At 44.9% G+C, this 18,928-nt stretch overlaps 2 protein-coding genes across 2 annotated transcripts in view; one reads left to right on the top strand and one right to left on the bottom strand.

Annotated features, from left to right (window-relative positions):
* LOC143956162 (uncharacterized) overlaps positions 1-18,928 on the bottom strand; it is a 713,750-nt gene that overhangs the window by 442,328 nt on the left and 252,494 nt on the right. The gene's annotated exons all lie outside the window — the stretch shown is intronic.
* LOC143955416 (NACHT, LRR and PYD domains-containing protein 3-like) overlaps positions 1-18,928 on the top strand; it is a 69,182-nt gene that overhangs the window by 28,550 nt on the left and 21,704 nt on the right. The window contains exons 6-8 of the mRNA XM_077465467.1: positions 1,036-1,074; positions 7,238-8,996; positions 17,396-17,521. Of these exons, the coding sequence (XP_077321593.1) occupies positions 1,036-1,074; positions 7,238-8,996; positions 17,396-17,521 (1,924 nt within the window). The remainder of the gene's footprint in view (positions 1-1,035; positions 1,075-7,237; positions 8,997-17,395; positions 17,522-18,928) is intronic.

Raw genomic sequence — 18,928 nt, 5'->3', positions numbered from 1 at the left:
TGACCTTGACCCAAACACTGATCTAGATCAAACCTTGATCTAGGTTTCTTTTGTATTTAATTTTTTTATTATTTTATTTTATTTTTTTACACACACTTTTTTTCTTCTCCGCAAGGAGAGGGAGAGATACAATGTATCTCTCACCTCCGTTCACAGAGAGAGAAAACACATAGACGAGCTTCACAGTGACTGATCACTGTGATAGCCAATGAGAGGCTACCACGGGGATCAGGTGACCCGGAATCAGGAGTTCTTGGTCTCGAGTACAGGCCTCACAGTGAGACCCTGGTCTGTGTGCTGGGAGATACGCAAATATGTGGCCCCACATATAAAAGCCCAGTTTAATAGGACATATTTGTGTTAGGTCGGCATGAAACGGTTACAGTGATTGTAAAGGCAGAAAGTGGATTCTATGCATTAAGATAAAAACACTTCTGTGTGTGTAGCAGCCCCTCCCAGCCCCCCTAAGCCCTTGTACACACGGTCGGAGAATCCGTCGGAATGTGTCCTATCGGACCGTGTTGTCAGATAATCCGACTGTGTGTGGTATGCATCGGACTTTTTCCGTTGGAATATCCGTCGGACCAAATTTTCAAACTTGCTGGAAATATTTTCCGACAAACTGGTCCAATAGGACATACTCCGTTCATGTGTAGAGAATTTCCGATCGGACAAAGTGCCACGCATGCTCAGATCAAATTCCTACATCAAAGCTATTGGCTACTAGCCTGAATGTAGTCCCATTGTAACGGAATTACGTCATCACGTTCTGAAAGATCGGATTTTTCGACAACTTTGTCCGACCGTGTGTATGATGAGACCATTTGATGAGAAATTTTTTATAAAGCTCACTAATAATTACCAACAGGATTAGGATGCAAAGAACATTTCTGAAAGTAAATGAAAAGGTCCATTACCTAAAAGTACATGAAAGTTCTGAGAAATTACCAGAACTGAGATCTGATCCTAAGCAAAGACATTTTTCTACACGCAGCCATTTATTTGTTCAGTAATCTTCTAAAATTGTTTTTGCAGTTACGCTGAAGACAATCACGACCATCAACAGAGTAGAAGGTCAGTAGAATGTCCATTTTCCATTATTCTACCACATAACATTTTCATAATAGAGACTCACATTAAGGGTTTTTTTTTTTTTATGATTACGTACAATTATAATATAAACTGATATGAATTTTAGTGTTTGGCGGTGCCATGTTTGGTTTTACTTAGACTGAATGCTTATACAACATTTCTTCGCCATTATTATTATTATTATTATTATATATAACATTCTTTTTTTTTTTCATTTAAACTGTACATGTTATGTCTATATTTCAATCACCTAATATGCTAACGTTGGCTAAACCCACGTTTCATGTTTTCAATTTCATGTCCACGTGTCCACGTGAGTGATAAAATAGGATTTTTATATACAGCTTACCTGTAAAATCCTTTTCTTGAGAGTACATCACGGGACACAGGAGCTTCATTACATAGTGGGTTATATAGGCACCTCTGGTGATTGGACACTGGTTGACCCAATTAAAGAGAATTCCTCCCCTATATAACCCCTCCCATTAGGGAGGCACCTCAGTTTTGTAGCAAAGCAATAAGAAACCACGTAAAACCCAAGAGGGGCGGGAGCCCTGTGTCCCGTGATGTACTCTCAAGAAAAGGATTTTACAGGTAAGCTGTATATAAAAATCCTATTTTCTTGATCATACATCACGGGACACAGGAGCTTCATTACATAGTGGGATGTCCCATAGCAATGCTCAGGTTGAGGGGAGGGAGACACAGATCATAATTCAAGACCAGGGACCTGAGGACCTAAACTGCAGCCTGCAGAACACTACGCCCAAAGGCGATATCCTCCTGCCCTCTGACATCCACCTGATAGAATCTGGTGAATGTGTGGACTGATGACCAAGTCGCAGCCTTACAGATCTGAGCCAGGGAGGCCTGGTGATGCACTGCCCAAGAAGCACTTACAGCCCTAGTAGAGTGCGCTTTCACCTGAAAAGGAGGAATCTTCCCCTTTAAGTCATAGGCCTGAGAAATAACCTGTCTGATCCACCTCGAGAGAGTGGACTTTGACGCTGCCTGACCCCTTTTAGGGCCTTCTGGCAGAATAAATAAACAGTCAGTTTTCCTTATCTGAGCAGTTGCTTGAAGATAAAGACTGATTGCTCTAACCACATCTAAAGTGTGTAAGGATTCTTCCTCTGTGGACTGAGGGTTTGGAAAAAAGGATGGTAGGATTACATCCTGATTCAGGTGAAAACCTGAAACTACCTTAGGTAGAAAGGACCCGTTGGGACGCATGACCACTCGGTCCTTATGGATAATTAAATAGGGCTCTTTACAGGAAAGAGCTGCCAATTCTGATACCCTTCTAGCCGTGGATATGGCTACTAGGAACACCAGCTTCTTTGTCAGGAGAGTTAAAGAAGCCAGATGCAGAGGTTCAAATGGTTGGGCTTCTAAGGCCGAGAGAACCAAATTCAGATCCCAAGGGCATACCGGAGGTTTGACTGGCGGTCTCATCCGCATAGCCCCCTGGATAAAAGCCCGTACTAGGGAATGTGATGCAAGCGATCTTTGAAAAAAGACCGATAGGGCCGAAATCTGCACCTTGATGGTGCTTATGGCCAAATTCATTTTAAGGCCTGATTGGAGAAAGGCCAAGATTCTGCTAATGACATACCTTCTAGGATGCCATCTCCTGGGTTCACACCAGGAAACATATGCCCTCCAGATCTTGTAATAGATACGCCTGGAGGCCGGTTTTCTGGCATTGACCAGAGTGGAGAGGACTGGCCCCGAAAGACCACGGCCTCTCAAAATGTGGGTCTCAGCAGCCAGACCGTCAAATTCAGACTGCGTAAAGCAGGGTGGTAAATTGGACCCTGTGAGAGCAGATCTGGCCGGAGAGGGAGGGTCCATGACCTGCCCACTGCCAACTTCATGATTTCTGCGAACCATGATCGCCTGGGCCAAGCCGAGGCCACTAGAAGGACCGGCTTCGTCTCCCTCTTGACCCTTCCCAAGAACCTCGATAACAGCGGGTTCGGGGGGAAGGCATAGATCAGATTGTACTGATCCCAGGGAACTGTCAGAGCATCTGACCCCTGAGCAAGTGCATCTCTTGTCCTTGACACAAAGTTGTCCAGTTTCCTGTTGAATCTGGACGCAAACAAATCCACGTCTGGAGTGCCCCACTTGTGACGTATGTCTTGAAACACATCGGGGTGCAGAGCCCATTCTCCTGGGCACAACTGCTGGCGGCTGAGATAATCTGCCTGCCAATTCTCCACTCCTGGGATGAAGACTGCAGAGAGGCACGGAACATGCTCTTCTGCCCAGACAAGTATGCGATTCACCTCCTTTTGGGCCACCAGACTTCTGGTACCGCCCTGGTGATTGATGTAAGCCACTGCGGTGGCATTGTCGGACTGAATCCGAACTGGGAAACCTCGCAGTCTGTGAGACCACTCTCTGAGTGCCATGTAAACTGCCCGAATCTCCAAGATATTTATGGGCAGCAGACTTTCGGTCGCAGACCATTTTCCCTGCGAGCATGTTTCCTGCAACACGGCTCCCCAGCCTGTCAGGCTGGCATCCGTGGTGACAATCTTCCATGAGAGGGGAAGAAAGGTTTTGCCCTTCAGCAAATTTTTGGTCTGTAACCACCAGACAAGACTTTTGCGTGCCCGAGGGGATAAACGCATAGGAAGATCCAGGGATTGGGGCTTCCTGTTCCAAATCGCAAGGATGCATCTTTGCAGGGGCCTTGAGTGGAACTGGGCGAATGGAACGGCCTCGAAAGAGGCGACCATCTTTCCCAACAGTCTCATGTACAACCGAATGGAGGAAGATCTTCTGCCCAGAATCAGGCGCACTAGATCTCCAATGGCCAAGGCCTTTGGCTTTGGAAGGAACACCCTGCCTTGAGCGGTGTCGATAATCAGACCCAGGTAATCCAACCTGGTGGTCGGTTGTAAAGACGACTTTTCTAGGTTTATAATCCAACCTAGGCGGCCCAGATGTTCTAGCGTTTTGGTGACGCTGTGACTTAGGCATGTTGCAGTTCTCTCTACGAGAAGCAAGTCGTCTAGGTAAGCCATGACGGCTATGCCCTGAACTCTTAAGGTTGCTAAGAGAGGGTCTAGAATCTTCGTGAAGACTCGAGGGGCCGTGGCTAGGCCGAACGGCAGGGCCACAAATTGAAAATGGCGCTGCTCTACCGCGAACCTCAGAAACTTCTGGTGTGCGGGAAATATTGGCACATGGAGATATGCGTCTTTGATATCTATTGATGCCATGAATTCTCCTCCTTGCAGGGAGGAGACCACAGTGCGTATTGACTGCATCCGGAAGGTCTGGATGTGTAGAAACCGGTTTAAGTCTCTCAGATCCAAGATAGGTCTGACACTTCCGTTTGGTTTTGGAACGGTGAAGAGATTCGAATAGAAACCTGAACCCTGATCTTTCGGGCTCACTTCTACTATCACACCCTGGGATAGTAATTGATCTAAGGCCAGAAATAGCGGTTTCTGCTTTATCGGATCCCTGGGGATCCTTGACCTTAGAAAACGGGAAGGTGGAATCTCCTGAAATTCTAGCTTGTAGCCCAGAGATACTGAAGAGATCACCCATTTGTCCTGAATCTCTTCCCGCCAGGCGCCTGCAAACTGCAGGAGCCTTCCCCCCACTCGGCCGAGCGGGGGCGCCCCTTCACAAGGATGTCTTGGAGGTCTGCTTGGCAGGCTTCCGCCCCCAAGTCTTTTTCTGTCCCTGGGCTCGGCCCTGAGGCTTTCCAGCCGAGGAGGGCTGAGAAGGCCGTCGCCACTGTTTAGAGCTTGACGCTTCGGGAGAGAGAGTACGCCTGAATGAAGGACGTTTACTCTTCTTGACTGGAAGGAGTGTAGATTTACCTCCCGAAATATTTTGGACGAATTTATCTAATTCCTCTCCAAACAACCATTCCCCTTTAAATGGGAACCCAGCCAAATGCTTCTTGCATGACATCTCAGCAGCCCAATTCTTTAGTCATAGAGCCCTACGCATGTGTACCAACATGAGGGACAAACGTGATGCTTGTTGGACAGAATCCAAAATCGCATCAATTATGAAACATAAGATGTGAGGCATCTCTGCATATTTCTCTACTTCCTCATTAGGAAGGAGTTCAAACATCTGTTTAACCTGTTCCTTAAGGAACTGACACAACCCCACAACCCCACGGTTGCACCACAGCGCCGGCCATGGAAAAGGAGGCTTTTAACAAGGTTTCCAGCCTTTTGTCAGCTGGATCCTTAAATACCTGCGCATTATCCAAAGGACAAGTTAGGTTTTTATTCACACAAGAGATAGCCGCATCCACAGATGGGGCCCCCCATTTCTTGGTGAAACTTTCCTCCACGGGATAATACATAGAAAACCTCTTGGGAGGAGTAAACAGTTTATCGGGATGTCCCCAGTCCTTATACATCAAGTCAGCCATTAAAGGATGAATTGGGAAGGAACAAGCAGTCTTTGGGGCTTTTCTGACTCCCAGGGAAGAGACAGAGGATGTAGCGACTTCAGCAGCTGGCATTCTGAACGTGGTACGCACCAATTCAGTGTAATACTGCACCTGCTTTCTGAGTGCCTGGGAGGAGGGGACTGACTCCTCATCCTCTGACTGATCCGACTGCTCATGATCCCTTTCCAAAGATAGGGATCTCTCCTCATTTTCAGAGCAGCTGTCTGAGAGAGGGATTTCAGCAGAGGGAGGGGATCTACCCCTTTTCTTGCTATCTTTTAGGGAAGCAGAAATAAAATTCATTATCCTCCCTTCAAAACTCTCCAATGAAGCCCTAAGGGAGTCCTCAGTGACATAGACCGTGGCTGTGACATTAGGAGAGGCTGCAAAGCCTGAAAGGGGCACTGACTCGTCTTGAGATGCAGGCTCCACTCTTGCAGAGGGGGATGGTAATCTGCATGCACTCTTGGAACCCCTGGACCCAGGCGGTGACCTGCCAGTGCTTTTGTTACCTGTCCCTGAAACCCTCTTACGAGGAGACATAGTACTGAGCTACAAAGCAGAGTTACTAGTGTAAAATGCAATCACTTTGTTGTGCTTAAAGTCTCACAATAAATCAATATAAGCTTAACTGCACAATATGATGCTGAGTAGGTGTCTTAAGGTTCGCCTGGATCCAATCCCACGGATGCTTACAGCCCACAGCTCCTGTGTCTCACCTTACAGTCCCCTGACGCTCTGGGCTTTTAAAAACGGCCGTCTTGGCGCCTGCATTGCAGTCTGGAGCACTTGATTGTGCACAGCTGGCAACCACACCCCCCCCTTTCCCTATTAGGCCGGGAGCGCGCCCGGCGCCCGCGCACGTGCACGAGGACCGCGGGATCCGGAGGGGGGAAGGGGAACCCAAAAGGAGTGACCTGGGACCCCCTGATCTGCGTGGGACCCCTTTTTTATTTATATTGTGGCAGGGACTGCAAGGAAACGTGAATAGCTGGGAGAACCAGGCATTTCACTGAGCGTGTTTGTTTGAAAGGCATGTAAGTATGCATCAGGCTTGCTCTTACTCCCTCAAGTGGTGGAAACCAGGTAAGACATACGACTACTCACAATGAAGAAATCCATTCATATATTAAATATATAGGATGACTTCCCATACCTGTTCCCCGCCGCAGGAATTGCTGATTTCAGACCAATTCCAGCCTTCACCCATCACGGCGGGTATTGTTAGCCAACCTTCAGGCGTATCTGGGGTTCTTACGAAAAGATCCTCCTACCTGGGCCTTGTAAAAAACTCTGCCAGAAACTTACGGGCGCCCTGAGTAAACAGTACCCCAAGTCTGGTTGTCCCAGAGTCCAGTCTTCCAATGGAGAGGACTTACAGGCAAAACCTTGTGTCTTCGGCAGACGAGGCCCGGGTACCATACCATCTTGGGAGTCAATTATCGGCCCGAGGTATGGATCCGGTTTGTTGTAGCCCTTCGGCCCTCGCCGGGACCCGCATAGAGCTAAGTTTTACGTGACCATCGACCAGACACTGGCGAAAAAACTGAGGTGCCTCCCTAATGGGAGGGGTTATATAGGGGAGGAATTCTCTTTAATTGGGTCAACCAGTGTCCAATCACCAGAGGTGCCTATATAACCCACTATGTAATGAAGCTCCTGTGTCCCGTGATGTATGATCAAGAAAAGATTTTTCTTCCTCTAATGCAGAGTTGAGAAAGGAATACACAAAATCAATGAAAGAGGATTTCCAGCGGATGAAAGAATATAACGCTCGTAGAGGGGAGACTGTTAGCTTAAAGGACAATTATACCAAGTTAAAACTAATAAAGGGACCCCAGATAATGGATGAAAAGATGTACGAGATGTTTAATTCAGGCAAAGGACATCTACAGATCTTGGATAAGAAATCAGATAAATATTCTCCAACCACAATCCAGGCACTCTTTGATCCAGATAAAGATGGTTTCATCCCAAAAATTGTGGTGTTACAAGGACCTGCTGGGATTGGAAAAACTATGACCTCCAGGAAGATTATGCTGGACTGGGCCTCTGGGGATCTCTACCAAGACAATTTTGAATTTGTATTTCATCTGAGCTGCAGAGAACTCAACACCATCACTGGACCCATAAGCCTTGTGGGACTTTTATCCAGAACCAGCAAACTGCAGTGTTCAGATGACCTGGTGTCTATTCTGAAGGATCCTGGTAGAAAACTTCTCTTCATAGTTGATGGTTTTGATGAATTGAGATGGACTTTGGAGAAAAAATCTGAGGTTTCTAATGACATTTTTGAAGAAACCCATAAAGACTTACTCCTCCAAAGATTGCTCAGAAAACAGATTCTAAAACAGTCTTCTCTGATCATCACCACAAGGCCATTGGCCTTGGAGAACCTTTACTCATTTATTGATGAATCACGTGATGTTGAAGTCCTGGGATTTTCTGAGGAAAATTGTAGGGAATATATACACAACTTCTTTAAATCTGGAGATGATGCAGACAAAGCTCTCAGCATTATAAAAGACAATGAAATTCTCTACACCATGTGTACTGTCCCTATTGTATGTTGGATTGTGTGCACTGTATTGAAACCCCAAATAAAACCGGACTCGGGGTTACTGCAGTCTAAAACAGCCACCTCTGTATATCTCCTGTATCTGAAGGGTCTAATAAAGCACCATTGTAGGGAGCAGCCAGCAAACACCTGCCTAAAGAAACTGTGTGCTCTGGCTAAGGAGGGAATCTTGAATCGGAAAATCTTGTTTGAGATGGAAGATCTAAATAGACATGGACTTTCTCTGTCTGAGGTTGAGTCTGTGTTTCTGAATGAAAACCTCTTTCACCTGGACATCGACACCCAAACCTGCTACAGCTTCATCCATCTGAGTGTACAGGAGTTCCTTGCTGCTCTCTATTATGTGCTGGATGATGGTTCTGGAAATGAAGAAGGGACTACTGGATTGAGAGAGGGAACTTCTATCCCCGAAATCTGTAAAGGAAATTCACTCTCAACAATGTGTAAAGAACACCCACATTTAACATTAGCTGTGCGATTCTTGTTCGGCCTGCTCAATGAAAAAGAGGTCAAAAATTTTTCTAAGAGCACAGGCATTAACATTTCAGTCCCAGCCAAGCAAGCAATGGAAGAATGGTTTATGGGAGATTGGCTTTTGAAAGACTCACATACGAGGAACACCTGGTCAACTCATTCTATTGAAGCCATTTTATGTCTGTATGAAACTCAGGACAAGGACATCATCAGGAGAATCTTCTCTTATTCTTCACATTTAAAATTGATAGATGAATGGAAGGGTGGTTTACGAAGAGAAAAAAATTGTTCTAAACAGCTGTGCTATTGCTTGAAGACTTGTGAAAGTCTCCAGGCGCTCACTTTCATATACCTTGTATTGGAACCCAAACACCTGCAAATGTTATCCTCATTATTACACGGATGCCAAGAGCTCAGGTAAGATACGTGAAGGTAAAGTTATGTAAATGACTGAAATCCAAACAATTTTCCATTTTCATATTTATAATAATAATAAACTTTATTTTATATAGCACTTTTAAAGGTAGCTTTTCAAAGCACTTTTTAAAGACAAGAGAAAAAAAACAAAGAAAATACATAGGGTAATTAATACAGAGAAAAAAAAAAGGGACAATTACGTGAAAAGTTGTCTAAAGAAAAAAGGTTTTAGATTTGATTTGAATGAGTTTAGAGAAGATGATTCTCGGATGTTTTTTTATAAGTGAATTCCAGAGTTTTATGTCATAGTAGGAGTAGGCCGTCTCCCATTGAGTGCAGGTGAGTAGAGGGGACACACAGAAAACCAGAATTTGAGGAGTGGGGGTTACCGGGGGCGGGGGGGGCAAATTGATAAAAGTTCAGACAGATTATTCAGACATTATGGGGTGAATAGTTCCAATTTTTGAGCTATACAAATTGTATGCAATGGCTGAGGACTAGTGGATATCCTGACCAGATCTCCAGTTAGCAGAAGTCAATATAGTAAAAGTAAACTTATGTATATAAAATATGTGGTTAAACAAAAACATAAAAAATCATTTTAAATTTGATACCGATTTGTTTTTTTTTAGTAGTGTTGCATGTTTAGATTTGGTATAAAAAAAATCACGAGTAAAGCCTTTTGGATTTGTAAAAGAATTGTAACCACTTTACCTTCAGAAGGCTTTACCCCTTTCATGGCCAGGGCATTCTTGCTATTCAGCACTGCACTACTTTAACCACTTAAGCCCCGAACCATTTGGCTGCCCAAAGACCAGAGCACTTTTTTGCGATTCGGCACTACGCAGCTTTAACTGACAATTGCGCGGTCGTGCGACGTGGTTCCCAAACAAAATTGATGTCCTTTTTTCCCCCACAAATAGAGCTTTCTTTTGGTGGTATTTGATCACCTCTGCACTTTTTATTTGTGCGCTTTAAACAAAACAAAAAAAAAGAATTTGAAAAAAACACATTATTTTTTACTTTTTGCTATAATAAATATCTCCAAAAAATATAGAAATTTTTTTTTTTCCTCAGCTTAGGCTACATATTTGTAGTAATAAAAATCACAATAAGCGTTTATTAATTGGTTTGCGGAAAAGTTATAGCATCTACAAAATAGGGGATGGTTTTATGTCATTTTTATTAATATTTTTATTTTACTAGTAATGGCAGCGATCAGTGATTTTTATTGTGACTGCGACGTCATGTCGGTCACATCGGACACTTTTGGCATGATTTTGGGACCATTAACATTTATACAGCGATCAGTGCAATTAAAAATGCATTGATTACTGTGTAAATGTGACTGGCAGTGAAGGGGTTAACCACTAGGTGGCACTGTAGGGGTAAAGTATGTCCTAGGAAGTGATTCTAACTGTGAGGGGAGGGACTATGTGTGACACGACACTGATCACCGCACCCGATTACAGGGAGCAATGATCAGTGTCCTGTCACTAGGCGGAACGGGGAAATGCTTGTTTACATTAGCATTTACCCACTCTTCCTCTCTGTGAGACGATTGCAGGTATCCCCGCGGACATCGAGTCCGCAGGACCCGCGATCACACTCACGGAGGTCACGGCAGAGCACATGCACACCGCTTCTTGATGGGCAATGTACAGGTACGTTAATCTGCCTGTATGTGCCCTTCTGCTGAAGTATATTGGCGTGAGCTGGTCGGCAAGCGGTTAACTGTCAATTGCTCGGTCATGCATTACTTTACCCAAATGAAATTTATATAATTTTTTTTTCACACAAATAGAGTTTTTGGGTGGTATTTATTCACCACTGTTTTATTTATTTTTTTGCTATAGAAATGAAGAAAATTCAAAAGATTTGTAAATAAATAATCTTTCTTAATAAATTTAGGCCAAATGTATTTTACTACATTTCTTTGGTAAAAATAACCCAAATCAGTATATATTTTTTTAGTCTGTGTGAAAGCTATAGAGTCTACAAACTATAGGATATATATTTGAAAATGAATCAATTCTAATCAATTCTAAAGTACTATACTGACAGCCTATCTCATTTCTTGAGGGCCCTAAAATGTACAAATACCCCCAAAATGATCCCTATTTCAAAAGTAGGTGGTCCAAAGTATTTCGGAAGAGGCATGGCGAGTCTTTTGAAGTTTTAATGTTGTGACACAACTTTTTGGAAAATTAGGATATTAAATAAAATGTGGATATCTTTTACATTTTGTTAATACATACTGTGTCAGCAGTGCAGTACAGCATCATCATATGACTGTTGTGGCGATGATCAGGGATATGAAAAAACAGCAAGGTGTGCCAGACTAAGTGTAGCAGATGAAGTCAAAAGGGGATTTATTAAGAACATCAACCAAATGACTACTCACATGATCTAAGATAAAACAAGCATGTAACTCCAAAGAGTCCTTGGTCACTTGGGGGAGTCCAAGGCTGTGTCACAGGGGGCTTCAGCGGTGTTTGTGGCAGGGTACAGCGGTGTTGCAGCAGGGTGGATGAAGGGATCAGCCAGGGCCCTACCTCACGATGAGGAAACCAGTGTGGAATGCACTCAAAGCACTCTGTAAGCGGGAGTGACATGAGAACGTGTGTCATGGTTATGCAGTGATGTGTGTCTGTCTGCTTACCTTCTCCATGTGTTTCTTAAGAGGCCAGCCACTTCCACCTTGTGGTTTTTATAATCTCTCCTCTAAGCATAGCCCCACCCCAGGCCCTATCAGGGAACCCTATATTAACCTGTGCACTGCAAACCAGCGGTGCTGATCAACCCTTGTCTATTCACTGTGTTTGGCTTCCTGTTTCCTGCTTGCCGCGTGCTCTACGTTTGTCTCTGTTACCGACCTTGGCGTGTTCTTGACTATTCCTGTCTGCTTGTGACCTTGACCTTTTGGCATGTCCCCAACCATTCCTGTCTGCCTGTGACCCTGAACATTTGGCATGTACTCTGTTGTTCCTGTCTGCTAGTTGCTCTGACCTCTGCCTTATCCCTTTGCTATCCTTGTTGTTCCAGCCTGCTGGTTCCTTCTCCTGTAGTCTACCGTGAGCGTGAGCTGTGAGACCCTAGGGGCCACGACCTGGAGCCAGACTGCAGCGAAGTCCATCCTCACCACTGGAGGCTCTGGTGAACACCTGCTGGCTCTTAGACTTCGCGCCCTGGGGAATCTATGCTCTAGCTCCCACTGGGATCTGTGTTAGTGATGCAGTAGACCTGCTTCCTGAATCTCCCTGGGTACAATCCGCAGCAGTCAGTCGTAAGGTCCACTACCTTAGCGGTGCACTTCCGAATCCTTCGGAGTGCAGCTGTCACCGGGACTCAGGTGACCTGACAATGTGTCAGATGATGCGTTTCAAAGCTTCCGCTTTTACCCAGATCTGGTTGGCTATTAGGACTGTCAGTGTTATAAAGACTCACCCAGGAGTGAGCTGATGGGACAATGTAGAGCAAGTGTTTGAGGCTTGATTTAAAGGAACCAGCATGTGCAAATGGTGAAAATAACTACATATTCCACAAAATAGATTAGGATAAAAGAACAATAAGCATATAATGATAATTATTGGATGAGAGAAATAAGACAAGATTTAAAAAAACGAATGCCGTGTACACACAACCGGACTTTCCTGCAGACTAGGTCCAACGGAATCAGTCCGTCGGACAAAATGATTATGCCGATCATTTTTCACTTAAAAAATCCAACGGAGCTAGGAAAAGAACATGTTTTAAATCTGTCCAACGGACTTAATTCCTATCGGGAAAACTGTTCGTCTGTATGCTGGACCGACGGACCAAATACGACGCAAGGGAAGCTATTGGCTACTGGCTATTGAACTTCCTTTTTTAGTCCTGCCTTACATCATCACGATTAAACCAAACTGACTTTCGAACGGACTTAGTCCATTCATATGTGGCCAAGTCCATTCGTTTGAAAATCCATCGGAAAGACCGTCGGACCTAGTCTGCTGGAAAGCGGTCGTGTGTACGCAGCATAAGAGTCATTCACAAGTGAAAAGGTTATTATAAAGATGTAGAATTATAAGAATACACACAACCTATCTGGGTGTAAATGGATAGTTTCAGATAAAAAACAATGACACAAACAAAAAGAAACAGTTATATGTTTATATACATATGAATGTATATATGGCCTAATTTAGATTAGATTGTATGAACCTTAATGACATTGCTATACATTTCTGTAATAGTTAGGTGACTTAGCCAATTATGTGTGTCTAGTGGCAAGTATTAATAACAACTCTATTTTAACTTTATCTGTTTTTGGCTGTTTACTTACCACCCTACAAGATGCAGGTGGTGTGGTCGCAAGAGATGGAAAATGGAAGGAGACCCCAAATACCTGAAAAAATTATGTAAAAGTATCAGTGGAAAAATTATGCATAAGGAACCAATGTAATTATGAATTATGACATGAGGATCATTCAGATAACTGTATTGACCTCAATTTCTTCATTGAGGCCCTTTGGTGCCAAAGTATCGAGGTTGTAAATTCAGAAAGTTTCTTGTTTACACAAACATTGGAACTGTTCTGCTGTTGAATATTTATCTAGTATGGACACGATGATCTATACCTGAAGGTCAGCAGTAGCCTTCTGATGGTGTTCAGCAAAATGGCGTGAGACACTATATTCGAGATTGCCCTCCTGAACTGACCATCGGTGCTCTCCACCTTGTCCACAGAGGCCTGATGGTCCTGTCAACATAGAGCATGCCACATGGGCAGGATAGGCAATACACAACATGTGTCGTTAAGCAGTTGTAGAATGAGTTAATGGTGAAAGTTCTACCATTGGTGGTGAAAGTTTTTTTTTACTATCAGGGACATAGTTACGTAGTTACATAGTTAGTAAGGTTGAATAAAGAAACCAGTCCATCCAGTTCAACCTGAGTGAGTGTCTACAATTGTCCCTATCCCTGTACATTGCACACTCACATCGGTCCCTGCCCTCAAGGAGCCCACAGTCCAAGGTCCCCATTCATATACTAGGGCCAATTTTTTGGACAGAAGCCAATTAACCTACCAGCATGTCTTTGGTGTGTGGGAGGAAACCAGAGTACCCATAGGAAACCCACGCAGGCACAGGGAGAACATGCAAACCCCAGGCAGGTAGTGTCATGGTTGGGATATGAACCAGTGACAATTTTAACTGCTAGGTCAGAGTGCTAACCACTACACCACTGTGCCGCCCAGGTGAGGCACATTAATTTTTTACAGCAAAACATGCCCACCAATGGGATGAGAGTGAGTTGTTTGATGGTCATGAATTTGGCCTGGGATTGCTTTTACTGGGCAAAATTTTGCTCTTGACACTAGACGCCTTTCTGTGTGCAAACTTCGGTAGTGCGGAAAGAGATTTTGTAAGGTGAGGATCCTGAGTTAGAATGGACCAGTGTTTTTTGAAAATATTTTCCATCTTACGATCTACTGCATGATATTGAGTGATGAACCTGGTGGTTGGTTCAGGGGCCTTTTTGGTTGAGAGGGGTATGTTCTCTGTAGAATCAAATTAGGGGGGTAACACTTGTCTAGACATCCAATCTAGGGCATTATGTCTAGGGTGGTGGCAACGGAGGAAAAGGAGAAATGAGTTCCCAGCTGTGGGTTTTGTGAAATTTTTTGCAATTATGGAGGAGCTGATATGGAGGAGCTCTAGATCCAAAAAGCATAAGGACACAGGGTCTACCATTGATGTAAAAGATAAGCCAAAAGTGATGGAATTACAATGGACTACAAATTCTTGAACTAAGCTCAGGGTGCCGTCCCAAATGATGATAATGTCATCAATATACCTGCCTAGAAAATCGGTGTGCCACAAAGGGGTTGTGGTCCCAGATACACATGGTTTCCCACGGTCAAATTGGCATAACTGGGGCAAATTTTGCAATGTAAATTTGCAAGGCACAGCTATAAGGGCACATTTTGCCCCCAGTTATGCCAATCTGAGTATGGGGCTGTGGGAGACCAGGTGTAACTGGGACCACAACCCCTTTACGGCACACCTGGTCTTCTAGAGAGGTATATTGATGATATTATCATCATTTGGGATGGCACTCCAAGTTCAGTTCAATAATTTGTAGCCCATTGTAATTCCAACCCTTTTGGCTTATCTTTTACATCAGTGGTAGATCATGTGTCCTTATGCTTTTTTAGATCTAGAGCTCTTTCATATCAACTCCTCCATAACTGCTAAAAATTACACAAATTCCACGGTTGGGAACTAATTTCTCCATTTCTCCAGTTGCCACCACACTAGATGGGTCTGTAATGTCTCCAAAAGGCAATTTCACCACCTAAGGCATAACTGCACCAGATTGGAGGACTATAAGCAACAGAGCCTCATTCTAATGAAAACAATCTAGACAAGTGTTACCCCCCCATCCCAATTTGATTGATGAGGCATGCTCTTTCTATTCTACAGAGATCATACCCCTCTCAACCAAAAATGCCTCTGAACCAACCACGGGTTCATCACTCAATATCATGCAGAACCTCATCAGATGTCATGACCATCAAACAACTCACTCTCATCCCATTGTTGGTCATGTTTCGCTGTAAAAAAAAACATTGTGCCTCACCTGCACACATGCCCTTCATGCAGGTCCGTCTTTACCGTGGGGCAAAAGGGGCATCTGCCCAGGGCCCTGTCATTGTTGGAGGGCCCTGCGCTGCCCGCCGGAGTTCGGCAACCTCTGGTGCTGGTCGCTCTTCACTACTGTCACTTTGAAATACACACGCGCTCCTCTCTCTCATCCCTCGGGTATACACATTGCTCTATGAGAGAAGAGGAGGAAGGGGGCGGGGACTCCACACAGAGGAAGCTGCTTCTGAGACTGGCACTCTGGCACGGATATCAGAGGACAACATGCTGTGTCTGTGAGTAGCACAGAGGAAAACTCTGTACTGGAATCGCAGGGGGGGGGGGACTTTGTGGGAGGACAGCCTTGGAGAGGAGCTCTGTCCTGGAATCTGGGTGGAAGGAGAGCTGTGAACCCACCTCACTCTGCACCCACCTCCCTCTGCACCCACCTCCCTCTGCACCCACCTCCCTCTGCACCCACCTCCCTCTGCACCCACCTCCCTCTGCACCCACCTCCCTCTGCACCCACCTCCCTCTGCACCCACTCCACTCTGCACCCACTCCACTCTGCACCCACTCCACTCTGCACCATCCTCACTCTGCACCCACCCCACTCTGCACCCAGCTCCCTCTGCACCCAGCCCCCTCTGCACCCACCCCGCTCTGCACCCACCTCACTGTGCATCCAACTCACTCTTCACCCACCTCAATCCTGCACTCTGCACCCACCTCACTCTGCACCCACCTCAGTCCTGCACTCTGCACCCACCCCACTCTTGCAATATGCACCCACCTCACTCTGCACCCACCCCACTCTGCACCCTCCTTGCACTCTGCACCCACCCCTCACTCTTGCACTTTGCACCCACCTCAGTCCTGCCATCTGCACCCACCTCACCCCTGCACTCTGCACATAGTGCACCCCTCAATGCTAGCGCAGTTTGGCCACACCCGCAATTTGCACTGATGTGTAGTAACCTCTAGAAACGAATCAGTGAGCAATAATGATATGCAGTAACCTCTAGAATTCAATTAGTGAGCAGTAATGATGTTCTGTAACCTCTAGCAACTAATCTGTGAGCTGTAATGATGTGTTGTAATCTCTGGCAGCCAATCACAATCATTGCCTGATCTGCTGCAGTAAACTAATTTTGAGTCTAGCTGGGGTGGGGGGGGGGCCTAATTAAAATCTTTGCCCAGGGTCCAATCAATATTAAAGACTTTTACCATTAACTCATTTTACAAATGCTCAACAACACATGCATATTGCCTATCCTGCCCATGTGGTATGCGGCGCTATGTCGGCAGGACCAACGCTGTGATCCATTGTGTTCAGTCATGGGATTGAGCCGCTGTACACCTCAGTGGGCATGTGCTGGGTGACTTAATGGTGCATTGCCAAGCCTGGCTGTGCCACCCACCTGCAATAAATCTACCGTGGGTAGGCAGCAAGTGGTTAAGATGGGTTTCATAAATAATAATAATATTTTCAAGAGAATATGATATTTTTGCAGAAATGAAATATATGTTTAAAGCATATCTATCTACCAATGATTCTGCTTTAAACAGGGAACTCAAAGCAGAAAATAAAATCAATCACTGAACTGCTGTAAAATGGGTGTATTGATTAAATGTATATTTACGAGATCTAAACATAGCAAGTTTGGGTGGGTGGTGCGCACACTTTGCAGTTCTACCTGGAGTGCATGAACATTTTGCTTTGGCATTGGGTAATGACGCTCACATGTACTGTCTTTTTCTTGTAGTTTTCAGAATGTATCTTCCCCGAGAGGACAAAATCCCCCGGACTAAAAACAGGATTATGGCTTTATTGGCTGGAAAAGTACCTGTTGATCTTTCCTGGTTGACTCACTCACCAAGTAAAATAAGGACATTAGAGTAAGACAATCTCGATTTTCTGCAGAGATATAGAAATGTTAAAAGGTTAGAAATGTTAAAAGGTTAGTTCACCTAACAACACCCTTACAAAAAGCCGGATGTCATCAAGCCATTCTTGGCCAGGCTACGGGAAGTACATTAATGGCTTACACCTATAGCAAGGGTATTATTTAACTTTGGTCAGTTTGTTTTGATCTACAGTCTCCCCTCTCTGCATAGGCAGAGGTTTTTTTTTGGTAAAGATGAACTAACCCTTTAAGTATTTAATACACTGGTTTTCCCCAGTGCTTCCTTGTAGCCAGGGCCAATGCAAGGATTTCTATCTACTTAAGCGGAGTTCCACCCTAAAGTGGAACTTCCTCTCATCGGATTCCTCCCCCCCCCATTTAGGGGGGAGGGGGGTGCAGATACCTGTATAATCCAGGTATCTGCACCCACTTCTGGGAATAGCTAGTCGCCAGCTAGCCGCAGATGCCCCATCCCCCGTTGTGTTCTGGGAAAAACACAGTTCCCAGGACACAACGGGGACCAGTGAAGACGCGCAGCGCAGCTCGTGCATGCGCAACAGGGAACCGGGCAGTGAAACCGCAACGCTTCCTGATTCCCTGACAGAGGATGGTGGCTGGGGCAGCTGAGAATTGAGCGATTGCTCGTCATCTGCTGCCGACATCGCGGGCACCCAGGACAGGTAAGTGTCCATTTATTAAATGTCAGCAGTTGCAGTATTTGTAGCTGCTGACTTTTAATATTTTTTTTTAAGGTGGCACTTCTCTTTAGGCATTTTGGAGCCCCCCACCCCTCACTAACCATCCTCCTGCCACCTCCTTCCACAATGCAACCCCCCACCCCCATATGGCATACACTTTATTTGCCTGCTGATGTTACATCATCAATGTTGCCATGCATTCAGTCATGAATGTAATGCAGTGTAGATCGCATTGCATTACATTCTTTCTAGGTCTTGATGGCTGGGGAAACTGTCAATTATGCTCCTGGGTCAGAAACATGAACGGGAGGAAAGGGGACGTGTGTCCATGTTGCCAAACACACCAAACTGACGGCTGACTGCTTGATTGGTGATCCACATCCACCCTGTGTGCAGCTTGCAAGATACTTTTATATAAGTGTATCTGAATAAAGTGTTGCTTTTACTATCACACTGACCCAGGCATCCTCTTTCTGCTATTTTTGCTTGTCTGAGGGAATTGCCATATCCTAATGAGGAGCTGCCAGTGATTGTGTGTGCAATCCACATCCATCTGTGGACATCTCCTTGATATCCCTTACTACTATGGACTGTATGGACTAATTCTTATTAATGCATTTTGGGTATATCTTGTTGTTGCATTAATAGCACAAAAGATGGTCAGAGACTGCAGACATGGCACAAGAAATGATCAGAGACTG

This window comes from Lithobates pipiens, unplaced genomic scaffold, assembly GCF_037356315.1.
Source record: "Lithobates pipiens isolate NorthernLeopardFrog02 unplaced genomic scaffold, aLitPip1_a1.2 Scaffold_35, whole genome shotgun sequence".
Classification (NCBI taxonomy): Eukaryota; Metazoa; Chordata; class Amphibia; order Anura; family Ranidae; genus Lithobates; species Lithobates pipiens.
This window is presented reverse-complemented; position numbering and strand designations above follow the sequence as displayed.